Source organism: Gopherus evgoodei, chromosome 1 (genome assembly GCF_007399415.2).
Source record: "Gopherus evgoodei ecotype Sinaloan lineage chromosome 1, rGopEvg1_v1.p, whole genome shotgun sequence".
NCBI lineage: Eukaryota > Metazoa > Chordata > Testudines > Testudinidae > Gopherus > Gopherus evgoodei.
In genome coordinates this window covers 52,665,089-52,683,914 of record NC_044322.1, presented here as the reverse complement: position 1 = coordinate 52,683,914, position 18,826 = coordinate 52,665,089, and the positions used below count along the sequence as shown (strand labels likewise).

The following is an 18,826-nucleotide window of genomic DNA, read 5'->3' as shown; positions in this document are numbered from 1 at the left end:
TTCCCACTGACCGGTAGCAATCTGGCATTGCAAGTTTCCACAAGAGTGTGATTGCCACTCACTTTTCCACTGTCACTGCTACCTCTCATTTTAGTGTCCCTGCTGGGATAAGCTCTGCACACAATTCCAGGAATATGGCATTCACACTCAAAAGTTCTGTAGCCACTGCTCGTCATTCCAAACCTGCATTATGATGTGATTCCACCAGTCAGTGCTAGTTTCTCAGGCCCAGAAAAAGTGCTCCACCATTTGAAACTGCTCTGTGAACACCATCAACCACCTTGAATTGGTTCAGGCTGTGTCCCACAGCAATCTGCCCTCCAGGAAATCATTGTGTTCCTTGAGACTCCTCTTGCAGCTCTGCAAATACTGGAAGATCATGCATGCTGTGCTTGGGACGCTCATGACAATAGTGCAGAGCACTGCAGGCTCTATGCTTCTGTCAGAAATTGCGGACTGCGACAAGTCCTGAGTGGGTTTGTGGGATTTTCAAAATAGGCATGAAAATGATGGGATAGATATGGCATTATGGGGAGGAGAAGGTTGCATGATGGGAATTTCAGCCCGCAGTCCCCATTACCACAGCACGCATTGCCAAAACTTCCCAAAACACAATGTGCTGGATGGTGGCATATTGGGATACCTACCCATGGTGCACTACACAGTGCACCTAAACAAGCATTCCTTGTGCGTACTCAAAGCGCTGATGGAAGAACTCAAGCGATAGACTAACTGCAGCAGCTGTATGCCAAATTCATTTGCATCAGCAAAAGTTTGTAGTGTAGACATGCCCTAAGTAAGAGACATAAGAGAATGGCTCAGGGGATTTAATCTATAGGTCACCAGTCTGTAATATACTTGACAGACAGGGAGACTTGGAAACAGAGGGTAAGAGTTAAGTGACACTTGCTCAGGATTAGAAAGCAAGTCAGTGGCTTAGCTGGGAATAAAATGCAGGTCTCCTGATTCCCAGTGTACTAACCAAGGTGTTCATTTACAAAATATAATTAATGAGTTACCCTCAGAGTGGAGAGATAGGTATTTATTATGCTAACTTCCTGGATGGGAAAAACAGGCACATAAAGAGGTGAAGGGACTTAGTCAAAGGTCGCACAGGAACTCTGGTAGAGCCAGGAACAGAACAGAGATTTCCTAACTCCCAGGCCTGTGTTTTAAATATAAAACCATCCTTCCTCTTGAGTTCCTATCCTCCGCTGACCATGACCCAATTCATTTCCCACTGGTGGCTGTTCTAGTGGTGTATGTTCAATGAGTAAATGGTCTCAGTGCGGATGCTAAGTGGACATATGTCCACCCCATAAAAAACATCAGCACAACCGTCAATATATTGGGCACCTGAGAATACAGCATGCAGTTGTGGGCCCTTTAATAATAGAAGAAGGTCAACGAATGAGATGGAATTCACAGAAGGCCAGCAAGGAAACTTGAAGGGACTAACTTATGAGGAACAGATTTCGATCCAGTTAGCTTGGTTAAGCAATGACCACATGAGACATGATAGTCTCTGAAGGGCGCAAGCACCCAAGAGGAAGATGGAATATTTGGGGTGGGCCTAGAGGTATAAATGCAGGACGAAAAATGGGCTTAGGGTGACCATACATCCTGTTTTGGCCGGGACAGTCCCATTTTTAAGCTCTGTCCTGGCCGTCGTACCTTTTCCCCCCACAATGGAAATTTGTCCTGTTTGCTCTTCCCAACTGATCAGCAAAAAACAAATGCCCAGTTTACCAAAAAACAAATGCCCATTTTACCAAAAAACTGTGGCAGGGGAGGAGGCAGAGGAACATTGTAAGGAGCAGCGATGTGAGGTTCCAGGCAGTGGGGCTTAGGGGGTCAGCCCCAGGCAGCATGAGGCTCAGCCCCAACCAGCACAGATCTCAGGGGAGGGGAGCTAAGGGGTCAGCCCCAGCCTGGGTGTTGTGGAGCTTGGCGGGGGGTCATCCCCAGCCTCTGGCTGTACAGGACACTGAGCTCGGGGTACTTGTGTCAGCCTCATGCCCACCCACAGGTGGTGGGGGCTCGGGGATCAGCACCAGCCATTGGTGGCATGGAGCTCAGGGGGAGAGGGTGGCTCTGGTGAATCCTGTGGGGAGTGTTGGGGGGCAGCTCGGGCTTAGGCAAGCCCCAGCCATCCTGTTTTTACTTTAGGAAATATGGTTGCCCTAAATGGGATGAAATTGAGCAAATGGAAGGTTACGTTGAACATCAAGAAAAATGTCCTTATAGTGAGATCTACTAGTGGAATAGTCTTGTAGGGAAAGTTGAGAAGTTCCATCCTTTGAGCATTTTAAAAGTGGAGTAGAAAAACCACCCTAGAGTATCCTGCAGGGAGCAGTCCTGCACTGCAAGGAATATGGAATCATAAATCTAATAGGTCTTTTCCACCTGTAAACTTACATAACACTTTGATAATATATAACAGCACAATCGTTTTACAGTGTAAAAGGAATCAGTTCGATAAGGTTCCAATCCTGCAAATATGTGATTTTACGTACGTGAGTAGTCATACCAGGTGAAATTCACCCAGGTGCAGAGACACACCATGAGGCCTAGGCACCTATTTTGAAGGCGTAAGTGGGACTTAAGTGGCAGTTGGACCTTATGCTGGGGTATGCATGTGTGAGAATTTCATCCATCGTGCATAATTTGTATTTTCAGGATTGGGCCCGAAAATCATTCACATATTTTCCATATTATTCTACAGGCTATCTAAATATGCCAGGTGACACTAACTGGACCCACATCTGAGTGTAGGTGCTCAGATCCTGTGGTGATTAGTGTCATATAAATATGCTAGATGAGATTGGAGTCATGGATTCCAAAGCCAGAAAGGACCACTGTGATCCATCTACTCTGATCTGCTGTATGACACAGGCCATAGAACGTCCCCAAAATTAGATTATACCAGGAACAGTGCACTGGTACTCTCAGAAATGATGCTCTTTGCCCTGGAGTCTCTGGTTCTTCCTGTCTCTTGATTTTAAGCCTCCCACTAAATTAAGTTTATTGTTCATCAAGAGATCCCTTAAAAAAACAGACTTGAAAGTAGGATGACAGGAGGATCCTTTCAAACAGGATAAAGATAAGTCCAGGACTGATGAACTGGCTGCATGTCTGGGACACAAGCTGATCTTCCTTGGTGAGTGTGGGATATAAGTATACGTTGTGCGTACTGGCACTCATTCTAAACTTGGGTGTTATTGTTAGTTGGCTAGGTTCTGACAAAGAGAGTAAATGAAATCCATAGGTAGGCCTCTCACCCCTCCTGGCAACCCTGCCACGCAATGAAAGAACAAAACTCAGAAGCCTGCTTTCTGCCCTTTTAATTTTTTTTAAGTATGGAGTTATCCACAGCCCAGTTTCCCAGCTCCTCGTGCTCCTCTTCTCCCTTCATGAAGAATTTAATTGTCCTTTATTTTCTGTGGAGAGGTAAAGCAAGAGTCCACTAAACCAAAATGAGGGGACAGTCAGCCAGCCATTTGGTTCTACTTCATTAGTATTGATGAAGATGGAAGGGCAAGTGTTTCATTAACCCTCTTTTTTCCCTGGTTGAGCTCAAGAATGGACTGTCACCCAGGGAAGAACAGTGAAAGTACCACTGAGTGGGCTGAAGATTTTAACAGCCCATGGGGTAGAAACTGGGATTTTTTTAATTAAAAGGTTTTGACTAACAGAGCCAGGCCTTTCTCATCCCTTGAACTCACTGAGGATGGTTATGCCACATCAACTGCTGTTTTCACCTGTGAGGAGGTTATTTTAAGGGGAGCCACAGGACGCTCTCCACCTCCTGAGTTTGCAGCTTCCAATCTGCGAACAGTAAGACTGGATTTCATTAGGGGCATCAGTAACAAAGAATGGAGGCCATACTTACAGAATGGGGGACACTATTCTGGGAAGAAATGACTCTGAAAAAAGATTTGGGAGTCATGATGGATAATCAGCTGAACATGAGTTCCCAGTGTGATTTTGTGGCCAAAAGAACTAATGTGATTCTGGGATGCATAAACAGGGGAATCTCGAGTAGGAGTACAGAGGTTATTTTACCTCTGTATTTGGCATTGTTGAGATCATTGTGGAATACTGTGTCCAGTTCTGGTGCCCACAATTCAAGAAGGAGGTTGATAAATTGGAGAGGGTTCAGAGAAGAACCATGAGAATGATTAAAGGATACGAAAACATGCCTTACAATAATAGACTCAAGGAGCTCAATCTATTTAGCTTAACGAAGAGAAGGTTAAGGGGTGACTTGATTACAGTCTGTAAGGACCTTCACAGGAACAAATATTTGATAATAGGCTCTTACATCTATCAGGGAAAGGTAAAATACAATGTAATGGCTGGAAGTTGAAGCTAGACAAATTCAGACTGGAAATAAAGTGTCAATTTATAACAATGAGGTAATTGACTATTGGAATAGTTTACCAAGGGTCATGGCACATTCTCCATCACTGACCATTTTAAAATGAAGAATGGATGTTTTTCTAAAAGATATGCTGTAGGAATTATTTTGGGGAAGTTCTAGGGCGTATCTTATATAAGAGATCAGGCTAGATGATCACAGTGGTCCCTTGGAATCTATGACTTTGAATATGATGTGTATCAATTTGTCCCTGCAATGCAATAATAAAATCCCCTTCTTTACATTAAGAGTGCAGGCGAGGTGATGAGTCATCCCTGAACTAGAGCCTGATTAAGCCTCCTGCTGGGATGAGTCATTCCTGTGCTAGGCTCCAGCCAAGCCAGGAGCTGGTCTGGTGACTCTCAGGGTATGTCTACACTACGGGATTATTCCGATTTTACAGAAACTGGTTTTTTAAAACAGATTGTATAAAGTCGAGTGCATGCGGCCCCACACTAAGCACATTAATTCGGTGGTGTGCGTTCATGTACCGAGGCTAGTGTCGATTTCTGTGGGTAGCTATCCCATAGCTATCCCATAGTTCCCACAGTCTCCCCCGCCCCTGGGAATTCTGGGTTGAGATCCCAGTGCCTGATGGGGCAAAAAACATTGTCGCGGGTGGTTCTGGGTACAGCCTCACCCCTCCCTCCATGCAAGTAGCAGACAACCATTTTGCGCCTTTTTCCCTGGGTGAACTGTGCAGACGCCATAGCATGGCAAGCATGGACCCTGCTCAGCTCAAGACAGCAATCATGGATGTTGTAAACACCTTGCGCATTCTCGTGCAGTCAATGCTGAACCAGGACCTGCAAAACCAGTCGAGGAGGTGGCGGCTACGGCAGCGCAGCGACGAGAGTGATGAGGACATGGACACAGAATTCTCTCAAACCGCGGGCCCCTGCTCTTTGGAGATCATGCTGGTAATGAGGCAGGTTCTAGCCATTGAATGCCAATTTTGGGCCCGGGAAACAAGCACAGACTGGTGGGACCACATAGTGTTTCAGGTGTGGGACGATTCCCAGTGGCTGCAAAACTTTCGCATGCGTAAGGGCACTTTCATGGAACTTTGTGACTTGCTTTCCCCTGCCCTGAAACACCAGAATACCAAGATGAGAGCAGCCCTCACAGCTGAGAAGCGAGTGGTGATAGCCCTGTGGAAGCTTGCAATGCCAGACAGCTACCGGTCAGTCGGGAATCAATTTGGAGTGCGCAAATCTACTGTGGGGGCTGCTGTGATGCAAGTAGCCAAAGCAATCATTAAGCTGCTGCTACGAAAGGTTGTGACTCTGGGAAATGGGCAGGTCATAGTGGATGGCTTTGCTGCAATGGGATTCCCTAACTGTGGGGGGGCAATAGATGGAACCCATATCCCTGTCTTGGCACCAGAGCACCAAGGCTCCCAGTACGTAAACCACAAGGGGTACTTTTCCATGGTGCTGCAAGCACTGGTGGATCACAAGGGACATTTCACCAACATCCATGTAGGATGGGTGGGAAGGGTTCATGACGCTCGTGTCTTCAGGAACACTGCTCTGTTTAAATGGCTGCAGCAAAGGAATTACTTCCCAGACCAGAAATTAACAGTTGGGGATGTTGAAATGCCTGTAGTTATCCTGGGGGACCCAGCCTACCCCTTGATGCCATGGCTCATGAAGCCATACACAGGCAGCCTGGACAGTAGTCAGGAGTTGTTCAACTACAGGCTGAGCAAGTGCAGAATGGTGGCAGAATGTGCATTTGGCCATTTAAAGGTGCGCTGGCGCACATTACTGACTCGCTCAGACCTCAGCGAAACCAATGTCCCCATTGTTATTGCTGCTTGCTGTGTGCTCCACAATCTCTGTGAGAGTAAGGGGGAGACCTTTATGGCGGGGTGGGAGGCTGAGGCAAATCACCTGGCCGCTGATTACGCGCAGCCAGACACCAGGGCGATTAGAAGAGCACACCAGGAAGCGTTGTGCATCAGAGAAGCTTTGAAAACCAGTTTCATCACGGGCCAGGGTACAGTGTGACTGTTCTGTTTGTTTCTCCTTGATGAAACCCCCCTCCACCTTGATTGACTCATTCCCTGTAAGCACCCACTCTCCTCCTTCGATTACTGCTTGCTTCCTAAGGAAATAAAATCAGTCTAGTTTAAAAATCATGTATTCTTTATTAATTAATTATAAAAAGAGGGCTAGAACTGACAAGGTAGCCCAGGTGGGGTTTGGGAGGAGGATAGGAGGGAAGGAAAAGGCCACTAAAAAAATTTCAAAATAATGACAGTCTTTTGGTTGGGCTGTCCACGGGGGTGGAATGGGTGGGTGCATGGAGCCTCCCCCCACGTGTTCTTAGTTGTCTAGTGGGTAAGGAGGCTAAGGAACATGGTGAGGGGGGAGGGCGGTTATACAGGAGTTGCAGTGGCACTCTGTGATCCTGCTGCTGTTCTTGAAGCTCCACCAGACGCCGGAGCATGTCCATTTGATCTCGCAGCAGCCCCAGAGTTGCATCCCGACACCTCAGATCTTCCTGCCGCCACCTCTCATCTCGAGCGTCTCTCCTCTCCTCACTTTTGTCCCTTCTGTCCTCACGTTGGTCCCTCCTGTCCTCACAGTCACTGGCATCTTTCCTGTACTTTGATATCACATTCTTTCACTCATTCAGATGAGCTCTTTCATTGTGGGTCACTTCCATGATTTCTGAGAACATTTCGTCTCGCGTATTTTTTTCCGCTGCCTTATCTGAGATAGCCTTCGGGATGGAGGAGGGACACTTGAAAAATTTGCAGCTGCAGGAGGGAGGGAAAAAAGGGAGAGAAGTATTTAAAAAGATACATTTTACAGAACAATGGTTATACTCTTTCGCGGTCAACAACACTATTCACCTTACATAGCACATGTGATCTCACTACAAAGTCGCATTTTGCATCTTAATATTTAGTGCCTGCAGCTTTGGTATTAGAGATCATAGACGCAGGTCCAGGCATCAGAATTCGGCTTGCATGCAGCCATGGTAAGCCATTGTCTTTCGGCTTCTTCAGCCTTCATATATCCAGCGCCCTCCTTTCCCAAATAGCAAGCAAAGCCCATTGAGTGCTGCTTCTTTCCTGTTAACGTGCAGCACCAGAACTGCCCCCATCCAATTCTCTGGGATGATCGCTTTACCCCTCTCCCCACCACGTGGCTGGTAGCAGGGAAGATACCAGCTAGCCAAATGCAAAAAAGCTCAGCGCCTATCACCGCCCGTCCCCCGCTTGGCTAAATGCAGGGAAGGATTTCTTTTAAGCCACAGGCAAACAGCCCAACCATCTCTGTCCCCTTAATTAAATTCCTGAATTTCAACCAGGTTACCATGAGCGATATCACTCTCCTGAGGATAACACAGCGAGATAAAGAACGGATGTTGCTTGAATGCCAGCAAACACCAGGACCATACTCAGCTACGCTTTGTCATGTAATGATCCCAGATTACTTGCTACATGCATGGTGTGGTCAGGTGTCCTACCATGGAGGACAGAATAAGGCTGCCCTGCCCAGAAACCTTCTGCAAAGGCTTTTGGAGTACCTCCAGGAGAGCTTCATGGAGATGTCACTGGAGGATTTCCGCTCCATCCCCAGACATGTTAACAGACTTTTCCAGTAACTTTACTGGCTGCGAATGCATTCCAAGTCCTCAGGGCAAATTAATCATTAAAAAATGCTTGCTTTTAAACCATGTTTTATATTTACAAAGGTACACTCACCAGAGGTCCCTTCCATGGCTTCATTGTCTGAGCTAGTGGCTTGGGAGGGTTGGGAGGGTAATTCCGTCAGGGTGAGAAAAAGCTCCTGGCTGTTGGGGAGAATGGAGTGCTGTGTGCTCTTTGCTAGCTCATCCTCCTCTTCCTCCTCCTCCTCTTCCCTGTCCGCAGAATCCTCAAGCATGGCTGAGATTACCAGGGGACAGAGGTGGGGTAGTGGTGGCGGACCCCCCTAGAATTGCATGCAGCTCAGCGTAGAAGAGGCATGTTTTCGGCCCTGCCCCGGACCTTCTGTTTGCTTCTCTGGTTTTCTGGTAGGCTTGTCTGAGCTCCTTAACTTTCACATGGCACTGTACTGAGTCCCTGATGTGGCCTCTCTGCATCATGGCCTTGGAAATTTTTTCAAATGTTTTTCCATTTTGTCTTTTGGAACGGAGTTCTGTTAGCACGGAATCCTCTCCCCATACATCCATCAGATCCAGTACCTCACGTGCAGTCCATGCTGGAGCTCTTTTTCGATTCTCAGGAGACTGCATTGTTACCTGTGCTGATGAGCTCTGCGTGGTCACTTGTGCTGGTGAGCTCTCCACGCTGGCCAAACAGGAAATGAAATTCAAAAGTTCGCGGGGATTTTCTTGTCTACCTGGCCAGTGCCTCCGAGTTCAGATGGCTTTCCAGAGCAGTCACAATGGTGCACTGTGGGATCCGCCCGTAGGCCAATACCGTCGAATTGCGGCCACAATAACCCTAATCCAACATGGCAATACCAATTTCAGCTCTACTCCCCTCGTCAGGAATGAGTACAGAAATCAGTTTTAAGAGCCCTTTATATCGATATAAAGGGCTTCGTTGTGTGGACAGGTGCATGGTTAAATTGGTTTAACGCTGCTAAATTCGGTATAAATGCGTAGTGTAGACCAGGCCTCAGAGCAGGTGTAAGTGCCTCACAGGGGAAAGAGAAGCCTGAGTCTGCTCAATGTTGCTTCACGGCTCAGAACAATCATTTGCCTGACAGTGGTGACAAACTCTACAGGCCTCAGCCTGCCCCAGCCTAGCACCCGCAAAAGCACTACTTTTGCCTTGTTCCAGCCCTGTTCTTGACTCCAGATTTAGCCTCTGTCCCTTAGCTCCAACCACTAGGCCTGACCATCCTCACTTCAGTGTCTAACAGTGCACCTCTAATAGTGGACAGCTGGTTTCCATTTAGCTATAAAAGGTTGTTTGTTCTATATAGCCCCTTAATTGCTGAAAATCACAATATGATAGAGTATATTAGCATCAGTCACATCTGAACAGGATTTTTTGCAGTAACCAAACGAAGAACCACAGTATATCATCCATTTGCTTTGCAATACAACTGGAATTGAAAATTGACTCTAATTCCTTTTGGCCACTTAACTAGAGTTTGCCCTGATGCTCTGAGCCTAAAGTATTGTACTAAAAAAAAAAAAAAAAAGAGAGAGGAATTTCAAATGATGCTGTGCTGATATGCTGACCATTTAAATATCATTAAACCATTAGGTTTATATCTGGCATCAGAACTGGCCTCTTCATGAATGCTTTCTGAAAAATATTTAAAGGGCAATGGGAAATGTGAAGTTGAGATTAATTAGCATTTGTGTTGTAATTAATGAAAAAATCCATTTTGGAGGCACCAGTCGCACAGATGACCCATCGTTAAGGTTGAGTTGAGTTTTGCACTTAAATATAAGCAAAAGCCTCATCTTAGAGTATAGATGGAGGAATTCTGACAACTCAACTGCAGTGCCAGAATGCAATGGGCCTGATTCTGAGCTGCTTTACACTGTGGTAACTTTATGGACTTCCATGGAGTTACTCCTGACTCAAGCCAGCATATGTGAGATTAGAATCAAACCCATTTTTTAATTTTAAAAAGGGTAATTTATTCCATCAGTCACCCCTGAAGCCCTGATGGCACTATAACACCAACAGAAAATAGTAACATTTCAATTGTTTCTGTGGTAGGAACAGAAATCTAAAAATACACTGCCTCTGCCCTTTTTGTCCTGAAATCCAGAGAGGGGTAAAAATGATGGCCAAGATTCTCTGCTGTGCACGGGTTCCACAAGGAGCCACAGAAGTGATGGAGAGCTGTCAGGTTGCTGAAGCATCTTGTTTCTTGATGCGGTTCTGAATCTGCCACTGCCCTGGATGGAGTTTAGAGTAGTCTGGGGGATTCTCTAAACTGTGCCAGATGGTCACAGCTCCCAAGCAGTCACTTGCAAAATAAGCAAAGCCAGATCAGAGTGCTCTGGACACACCTCCTCACTACTCCTTATGCTCTTTATTGGTGGGGGTGACATAGAAGCTCTATGTGAGCTGGGGGACTGTTCCCCACCAAGTGAATCCTCACTCAGTCAGTGGGGACTGGTCTCTGCTTTCTAGTCCCTTTGTGTCACTGGAGCAATCCAAAGAGAAGAGGTGGGAACAGAGAATCTGGCCCAGCAGTGTTGCCTACAGTTCTATTTCCTCAGAGTGGGATCTTGTCAGATTTCACAACCTAGGTCAAGTCAGGCATGGTCCTTACTTAGATGACAGCCCTCTGTAACTTGGTGGGGTTTTTCACCTAGGCAGTTGGTATTTGGTACCTCCTTGGGGGATAAGGTAAAATTCAGTGTGGGCTCTTGCTGTGCCATTTGATAGAGTAGCAGTAGGGTGATTTAATAGCAGCAAAGTCTTTCTGACTGAATTGCTTTCAGTCGGACTATTTTAGGCTACATTTGAAGAACTGGACAGGAGATTGGTGGGAAATATTTAGCTGAAGTTCTAATGTATTAAAATCAGTAACTTTAGAGTATAATTTAGCTTTTGAGACTCTGTATATTATCGTAATCTTTGTGGAAGACTGTATTTCAGGGGGTTGTGGATTTTAGGTCATTTTGTTATGGAACAAGAGGTGTAGTGGCTTAATCATTCATGGACATTTATTCTGAGTTTTCAGGGAGCTCTGTCAACTGGAGCCAAAAGCATCCATATGAGACCCCGGAGTAGTAACTGCAGTCTGAGGAATACAATAATTGGTTTGGGTGAAGTTTCAGTTATGTTGAGTGGGAAAATAATGTAAAGAAATTTTCTTTTTCTCATAACTGAATGTGAGACTCTGGATTTGGAAAACATCATGGGTTTAAAGTAAAGGCACTAGGAATTTGGAGGACAGCACACAAAGGAGACATAGTCAGAAACCAGGTTAAGGATTTAGTTTTCCTGTTGGCCACTCCCATGCCATGGGTTGGGTTTTATGCTGTGATGAAAAAATTTCTCATAAAATGTACAGGTGTGACCTTATTTACCCTCTGATCAGCCTCTTCCCAAGGCTTTTGACAGGGCTTCTCCACCACTTGTCTCTAGCGCAGAATGCAATGGCATGCCTGCTCACAGGACTGGGGAGCAGCCAAGATCACATTAGACCCCACTCCATATTCTTTATCTTTACCCAGACACCCTGTAAAATGACAGAATGATTTTAAGATGGCTGTAACCAAGGCTGTTGGTTTTAAAGCCTTGAATTGCATAAGCCCAGGCCATACTGGAGAAATCCTCCATTAGTGTTAATAAAATCACCATAGGGCCTAGGAACCCTAGACATGGCTCAGAACCACATTGTATCAGGTGCTGCTCAAACATGGAGCAAACAGATGGTCCCTTTCCCAAAGAGCTTACAATTGAAGTGAGACTTGCCCTGGCAGGTGTTTGAGTCTAATATCACATGACCTTTTGGGAGTCTGGTCATTGTACTTTGTCTCAAAAGCTGGTTGTGATTTTGCGATGGCAGGTCATAAGATATGAGACTCATTCCCACAAGATGTCAACCTGCACTATTTTTTATAGCTGTTCTCCATCGTAAGTCTACGGCAAATCATGCGTAGGACCTAATTTGAAAAGAATGACACTAGATTTGGCTCTGCAGTGCAGTACATTGTAAAGTGTTTTAAGGTGTTTTTAATTTCCAGGCAAGCACCACAGCAGAGGAGTGCTTTATACGTACAGTCGTTAGTACAGTACGTCTGTCTACCAATCTGTCTCTCTAAAACACACAGATACAACAACACTTCAGCCAGGGAAGAAAAGTGCTGGATCCAATGGAAATTGCAGGGGGAAATTAGCTAGGCAGAATGTATTTATAAAATTTAATTTGACCAGGACACTAGAGTTAACATACCTTGTGTGGCCATGGATTCTTCCGTACCCAGACCTCAGTTTTACATCACATCTGCAGCACCAATGTGCCTCCTAACACCAGGCTGGCACATTGGTTTAGTGCTGACTCAGAAGGCAGAATCGGAAGTTTGAGATTCTCCCATCTACTTACTGACCAGGACCACCTGCATTTAGGACCCAGTCCTGCCGCATGCTGAGTCCCTCCTGTGAGGTGTTAATTGATTTAGGTAGGAGTTGCCATTACTCCACACCAGGCAGGAGTAGACCATTTGGGCTTGATCCAATGCCCAGAGCCCCCACTGACTTACCTGGGCTTTGAGTCAGGCCCTGGTGAGTTCTGGTGAGATCATAGCAGAAGGTGGTACAGCTACCTAAACTCTCATGCCCTTAACTTACAATGAACTTGGTATTAGCCCATTTTTCTAACTATAGTAACCACAGGGCCATTTAAGTAATAGAAGGTGATTACTTTTACAGCTGTGACTTACCGTTACTGGCAATTTTAGATATGCACCGGTGACAAGCTTTCTCCAGGCCAGCAGCCATTGGTGATCACTGTCTGGTGTACTCTAGAGATAGAAATAATAAGGGTATTACAATAATAAATTGTGTTTTTAATGACCTAGACATGATGGGCCAGATTCACTTTTTTGCTTTAGCAGCTTTGTGCCTGCCCCAGTCACCCAAAGCAGCTGCAAACCCAGATTGCTGGAGCAGAACCAAGTAGCCAGAGCATACCAGCGATTCTAGCACCACTATAAACTGAATGTTAAAGGCTTGATTCACCTCCCACATGACATTGGTGTAACTCAGGAGTAATGCCACTGAAATCAACCATGTGACATGGGTGTAAATGAGAGGAGACTGTATAGAAATGGAGTAGCATGCATGGCCAAAAAGGAGAGAGATGTGGGGGTGCACAACTGGGTGTGTCTGAACAAGAGGAATTCAGTGCCATCCGCAGAGTGCAAAGAAGGCACTTAGCTAACTGCTCCCCTTTGGCCTTGCTGCTGTTATTAGTCAGGAGCATTCTGGCAGCCACACAGCAGAGCTTTCATTAATGCAGGATCAGCTTCCCCTGCGCTCCCTGTCTTGCTCATGTCTTTATACCGTGTACTACACTCCCTGTCTGCACTGTGTAGGATTCGAGGCCACTACTAAGAAAGATAGTGATTTTTAAAAGGGTAATAAATAAAGGGGATACATTTAAAAAGTCATTTGCCAGCAATTTTTACACAGTTGTATCTGTGTTAACACCCTGCCCCCACTCTCAGAAGACACCACTGTTTTATCTCAGAAAACGCTGTGTGGTAACTTTTGGCAAAAGCTGACTCTTTTCGTTTGGCCACAGTAAGATGATGGCTGGTCAGAAGTGACCTGCTTCTCGGGGAGTTTACCCCATCCCCTCCCTCCCCCTCACACTCACCATGCCACTAAAACCATCCTTGGCTCACAAAGATACTTCTGAAGAGCAAATATTGTGCTTTTGGATTGCAACAATTGACAGGTTTTTTTAAAAGAAAGAAACTGGCCGTGAAGTGCACTTAGTGGGCAAAGGTGGTTGGAGGTAACAATGTAGTAATGATAGGCTGTATACAATTTTCAAAATGCTAGCAAGACCCCCTGGCTCAAAACAACAATGCAGAGCAAAAGGCTTCATAACTCTTTACCAAAGTAAAAGTATATACTCTTATAAAACCACACAAGAGGCCAGTTTTAAATGTAGAAAAGTATGGATTAAACTGAGGGCATTGGTTGTAAATTTTATTCCTGAACAATCCAAAATTAGACTTTGCTTTTAGAAACGAGTCATGGCTAGTGGCATATCCTAAAATAATCTAATTAAATCACTTTGGCCATTATGAGAAAAAATATAAACACCCAATATTTTAACAGAAAATACTTTTATAGTTGTACTTTTTGCTAAAACTACTTTACCTATCCTTTACCAATGCATTAAAAAAAAAAGCCAGCACACCTCTGATTATCAAATTATCATGGACAAACGAACAACTCCTGTGGCTGCACAGGCTATATTTCCACACAGAAAGAGCAAAACCTACCCTCAGTCTAAAATGACTTTGGTTTTAAAGAAAAACTACAATAAAGTAAATGCAATAGACTCAGTATATGTTATCATGTCTCCTTCTAGTGGCTGGCCTCAGCAATTACAGCCATCCGATTACATGGCTAAAACTTGAGTTCTGCACAGAGGGAGAGTTCTTAAAAAATGTAAAGACATAGTACTAAGAAAGCAAAAGGCATGATGGTTTCATAGGTACACACACAACAGGGCGTATGCACATAACCTCGAGATAATTTCACCAGATTACAAGTGACATGCACCCATTTATCAGGGTGGATTTAAAACCTATATGATTAATCTACTGCTTTGGAAAGTGCTATAAAGTCTATGGGTAATCATTCCAAAAAACTGCCTAGCTGCAGGATCACAATGCATATTACAGACAAAAGCGTTTTCTGTATGTAATTAGCTATAACAGATGAGAGGGAGCAACTCAGTTGCCAGGCAAATTAAGGGGTAATTTCCTTTGGAAAACTGCTATTATAAGAAATTAAAATTTAAATGACCGCTAAAAACTACACCCAATCAATGTAGAGTGTAGAGGGTTATAGAATGCTACAGTAATGCAGATAGGCATCCTCATTTTGCCAGCAGGTCTCAGAAAATCACCTGATGGTACCACAGGTAATGAAAAACCCAGACACAACTGGGTAAAGTTAGAGACAAAAGACCCGCACTGTGATCCTCCTTACATCAGTTTTACACTGGTGTCACTTCATTGCCTCAAATGGAGTTATTCTTGTGCTGCACAGGTGTAAGGTAGAGCGTCTCAAGCCAATGGGACAAGTTATTCAGCCACCATGGGGATGGTCACAGTAGCTGTCAAAGCAGCTGCATGGCCCTATATGGGGAAATTTGGTTGGTGGATCTACGTAACTGCAGATCCTTTGGTCACTCCCTGGTCTGCTGTTCCCAGGTGATAGCAAAGATGGAATCCATAGAGCAGAGCTCATGGGGATATATTTTCTCTCCATATCCTGCTCAGTCTCAGCACAGCTGACCTGCTCCAGTCCCTCTCCCTTTTGTGCTAGCTGTGCCGATGGAGGGGGCCAGGGTTGCCCCAGAATGTTGGCTTCAGGGGGGCTCGAATTGCAGCAAACTCATGACATGCTAACACTTTCCCAGATATTGCTCCCCTGGTTTTAAAACTCTATCCCTTATTCCTCCAGGCAGTAATGAGAAGTCTCTGTAGCTCAGACCCATCTGTAAACCCAGCCCCAGGTTGCTTTAACTTTGAACTGGTTTGCTGCCGATGGTTTCTGTCCTAACCTTACATTTTCAATTGTGTTCACCAAATAAGAATGATTCTCTCTCCTGTAGCATGCCTGACCCCTCTGCCTTTGTAAATCCCCTTTTACGCTGTTCCCATCACTAGTTATCCAATTAAAGAACAGATTCCAAATTGGTCTATTATTTGATTTCTCAAAATATACTTTGGCTGCACAAAATAAGCTGCACTTTCAATCAATTCCAAACGCCTCACACTGTTGTGGAATAAAACAGGAAGACACTCTGTTGCTTTCTAAATTCTCAGTCCACTGCATTGTAGATCTACAATTCCTGATAGCTCAATCAGATAGGCTTTGCCCCAAGACCCCAAATCCTTCAGCAATAGAAACATGTTCATCTCATTGCATAGACTCTTGAGGATTTTTTAAATATTCCGAAAACCATTTCTACCATACTGGTTTGCAGTCCATTTCTTCCTGACAAAGTATAAAATGCGACACTGTCCTTTATTCTGCAAACATTCCTGGCAAATCAGCATCTTTCCAATGAATTTCTCATACCTGAAAGGACTTTAACTTTAACTCACCTTGTTAAACCAATGGAAGTCCGGAATGAGAAATCACAAAATAGATTCTTCAACAAAAGTATATTGTGAAAGTCTCGGATCGTGTGTTACACTATAGTCATACTCTGCTTCCAGGGACTCTGCTTTCAGTTAGCTGGCTTTACGTGATCGTGGCTTCTTTTCATTCCATCTCTTTCTCTCTCTGTTGCACACACCTTTTCTCTCTATCACTACTCAAACTCCTCTGCTGCCGCCAGGCAGCTCTTCTGCTGTTTCTAGTTGTGAGGAGAACGGATTATAATTATTTCCTATATACTCCCACATTTGGCTTGCTCCTCAACCCAACAATTGCAGGGTTTTACAGTGCCATCAGGGGGCAGCAGAGGAGCCCATAGAAGACTTGAGAAGGTAAAAGAAAAGATTTCTTTTGCAAAAATCTTTCAGTCGATTTGGTTTATCCATAAATCAGCAGCTAGTAGCTGATGCTTGGTTTATTTTATGGTACCGTTTTGTCCCTTTGCTCTTTGCAAAGGCCTGATATAGTCCTCTGTGATTTACAAAGCTGCCACATACACAACTTTTAGTGTTAGCTACTGGATGTTGTTTATGCTATATATCCTATACTACCTCGCTAGAGATCTATTTTTTGAATAGTTATTCACCAGTTTCTCTTTTCATTAGCAGGTGCCTGTCAGAAATCTCAGGTCTAATAATAAGTGCTGTGTCATTAGCTAGAAAGCAATACCTTTTGTACAATAGGAAAACTATGTTTGACAGATAAATCTCTCTGGGAGCAACTATAGCATTAATGAAGATCTACACATATTTAGGGCCTTTTATAAAAGGCTTTGCAAAAAAGGCTACCAACTGTTAAAATCATCATTAGGGAACTGACAAAATACCTGCCAAAACTTTGGAGAAACAATAGTGAACTCAGCTCTCATGTTTGCACAGCATTCATATGTGATTAAGTCTAATGTTGAAGCAAAGCTAACAGCTATGCATTAGGAGGATTACGTCCATGGTTGAGTTTACTGGGGAAAAGAAAATTGCATTGCTTGAAGATTTTTTTACATGCAATTGGTCTAGTATGCACAAAAAATAATGTATAATGTAGTTTTTCATTATGAAGGAACCCAATGGTCTTTAAATGTTGGTAAATAGTATAGAGAGTATATTCTGAGCATGGTACAGGGGCCCTGATTCTGCAATCCTTACTCATGTTGATTAATACCTTGCTCCACCAGTATTCATATTGATTTCAAGAGGAGCGCTCAAATGGGTAAGATCTCTACAACTGTGCCCCTTGATATTACTAAATCACCACTGAAATGCAGCCACTTCTGGTATGACACCTGTGCTAACACCACAACATTGCACAACTGTTTTTAGGAAGAGAAGGGAAGCACCAACTGAAACAGTAGTAGTTCGAATTTAGTTGCCAAAGTTGGAAGTTAAACAGGACATCATAGTATTTAAAAGGTAGGAATAGCAAGGAGAGAGAGGAATTGTTTGGATTAGTCCAAGCAAGTGTAACTAAGAGAAATCAGATGCAAATGAACAAAGAAAAATGTGAGCTGAATAAAATTTTCTATCAGGAATAGCTACTAAATCGTGGAATAGAATCCCAAAGGAAATGATAGAAATCCTTTTGCGTGAAACTTTAAAAATTAGTCTGAACATGCACTTGGGAGCAAGCCTGTATTGGCCAAGGAATTTGCAAAGTTACCTAAGTCTTTTCCATCTCCAGTTTCTATGATTTTAGCTTGACTTCTAACCATGACAGATGACTGCGTACAAGGGACACTGAGAAGCAGAGTAAAGGAAGTGGGTGAGTGAAGCTAGTTTCTAGATGCCACAAGAAGCTGTAGAATAGTGAAATCTTCTCTTTGCTAGACAGTTGTCTGTGTTACGAAATCACCCGCATATCTGACATCTGTTGGCACCTCTGTCAGCTTTGCCAGCAGAGGGATCAAGGATTGAATTGGTATGGGGGGCTGAACTACTCTTTCCCCTAGACGTGATCCTTTCTGAACAAGATTAAGGCGCAGCAGTAGGGGAAAGCTGCCATGGCAGCTGTCCCCAGTGTAACTACAGTATTGCTACCCCAAATGCTCCAAAATCATAAATTAATCCCCTGAGATTGTCTTAAAAGCACTGAGATTTTTTAAAAATAATCACCAAGGATTTCTTTTTCTTTATCTTGTGTTGTTTGAAACTTTAGGGTTTGAAACTTTAGGGTGAAACTTTTCAAGCTTTTCTCCACAGCTATGAGGCCTAGAAACTGACTTGGTTTTTAACTAAAGCTTAGATTCTCATGTAATCACATGACTCTAGGAGATGAGGTCCGAAATAACACTAGATACGAAAAGGCTTGCGATAAAATTGCAGGAATTGGCAGCACTGTAATTGTTCTGTAGCTAGAAGTCTGGTTTCCAAGATTATCAGTACAACCCCTTTCATGAGCAATCCATTCAATATAGAGTACTAACAAACCTTAGGGAAGAAATTAACATTGGATGGGGAGGGGAGAAGGAAAATATGGTAAATTCCCAAGTAGAACGTTCCTCAGCTTAGAAGCAAGGACATTTTAGTGAGAAAAAGAAGAGGAATGTGAGGATATATTTA

General features: G+C 44.1%; 1 protein-coding gene across 1 annotated transcript in view; it reads right to left on the bottom strand.

Annotated features, from left to right (window-relative positions):
* The window catches only part of TMEM272 (transmembrane protein 272), a 36,425-nt gene extending 19,964 nt beyond the window's left edge, over positions 1–16,461 (bottom strand). The window contains exons 1-2 of the mRNA XM_030564320.1: positions 16,220–16,461; positions 12,806–12,886 (exon numbers count right to left, since the gene is read on the bottom strand). Coding sequence (XP_030420180.1) covers positions 12,806–12,863 — 58 coding nt within the window. The 5' untranslated portion in view covers positions 12,864–12,886; positions 16,220–16,461. The remainder of the gene's footprint in view (positions 1–12,805; positions 12,887–16,219) is intronic.
* Positions 16,462–18,826: the final 2,365 nt, after the last annotated feature.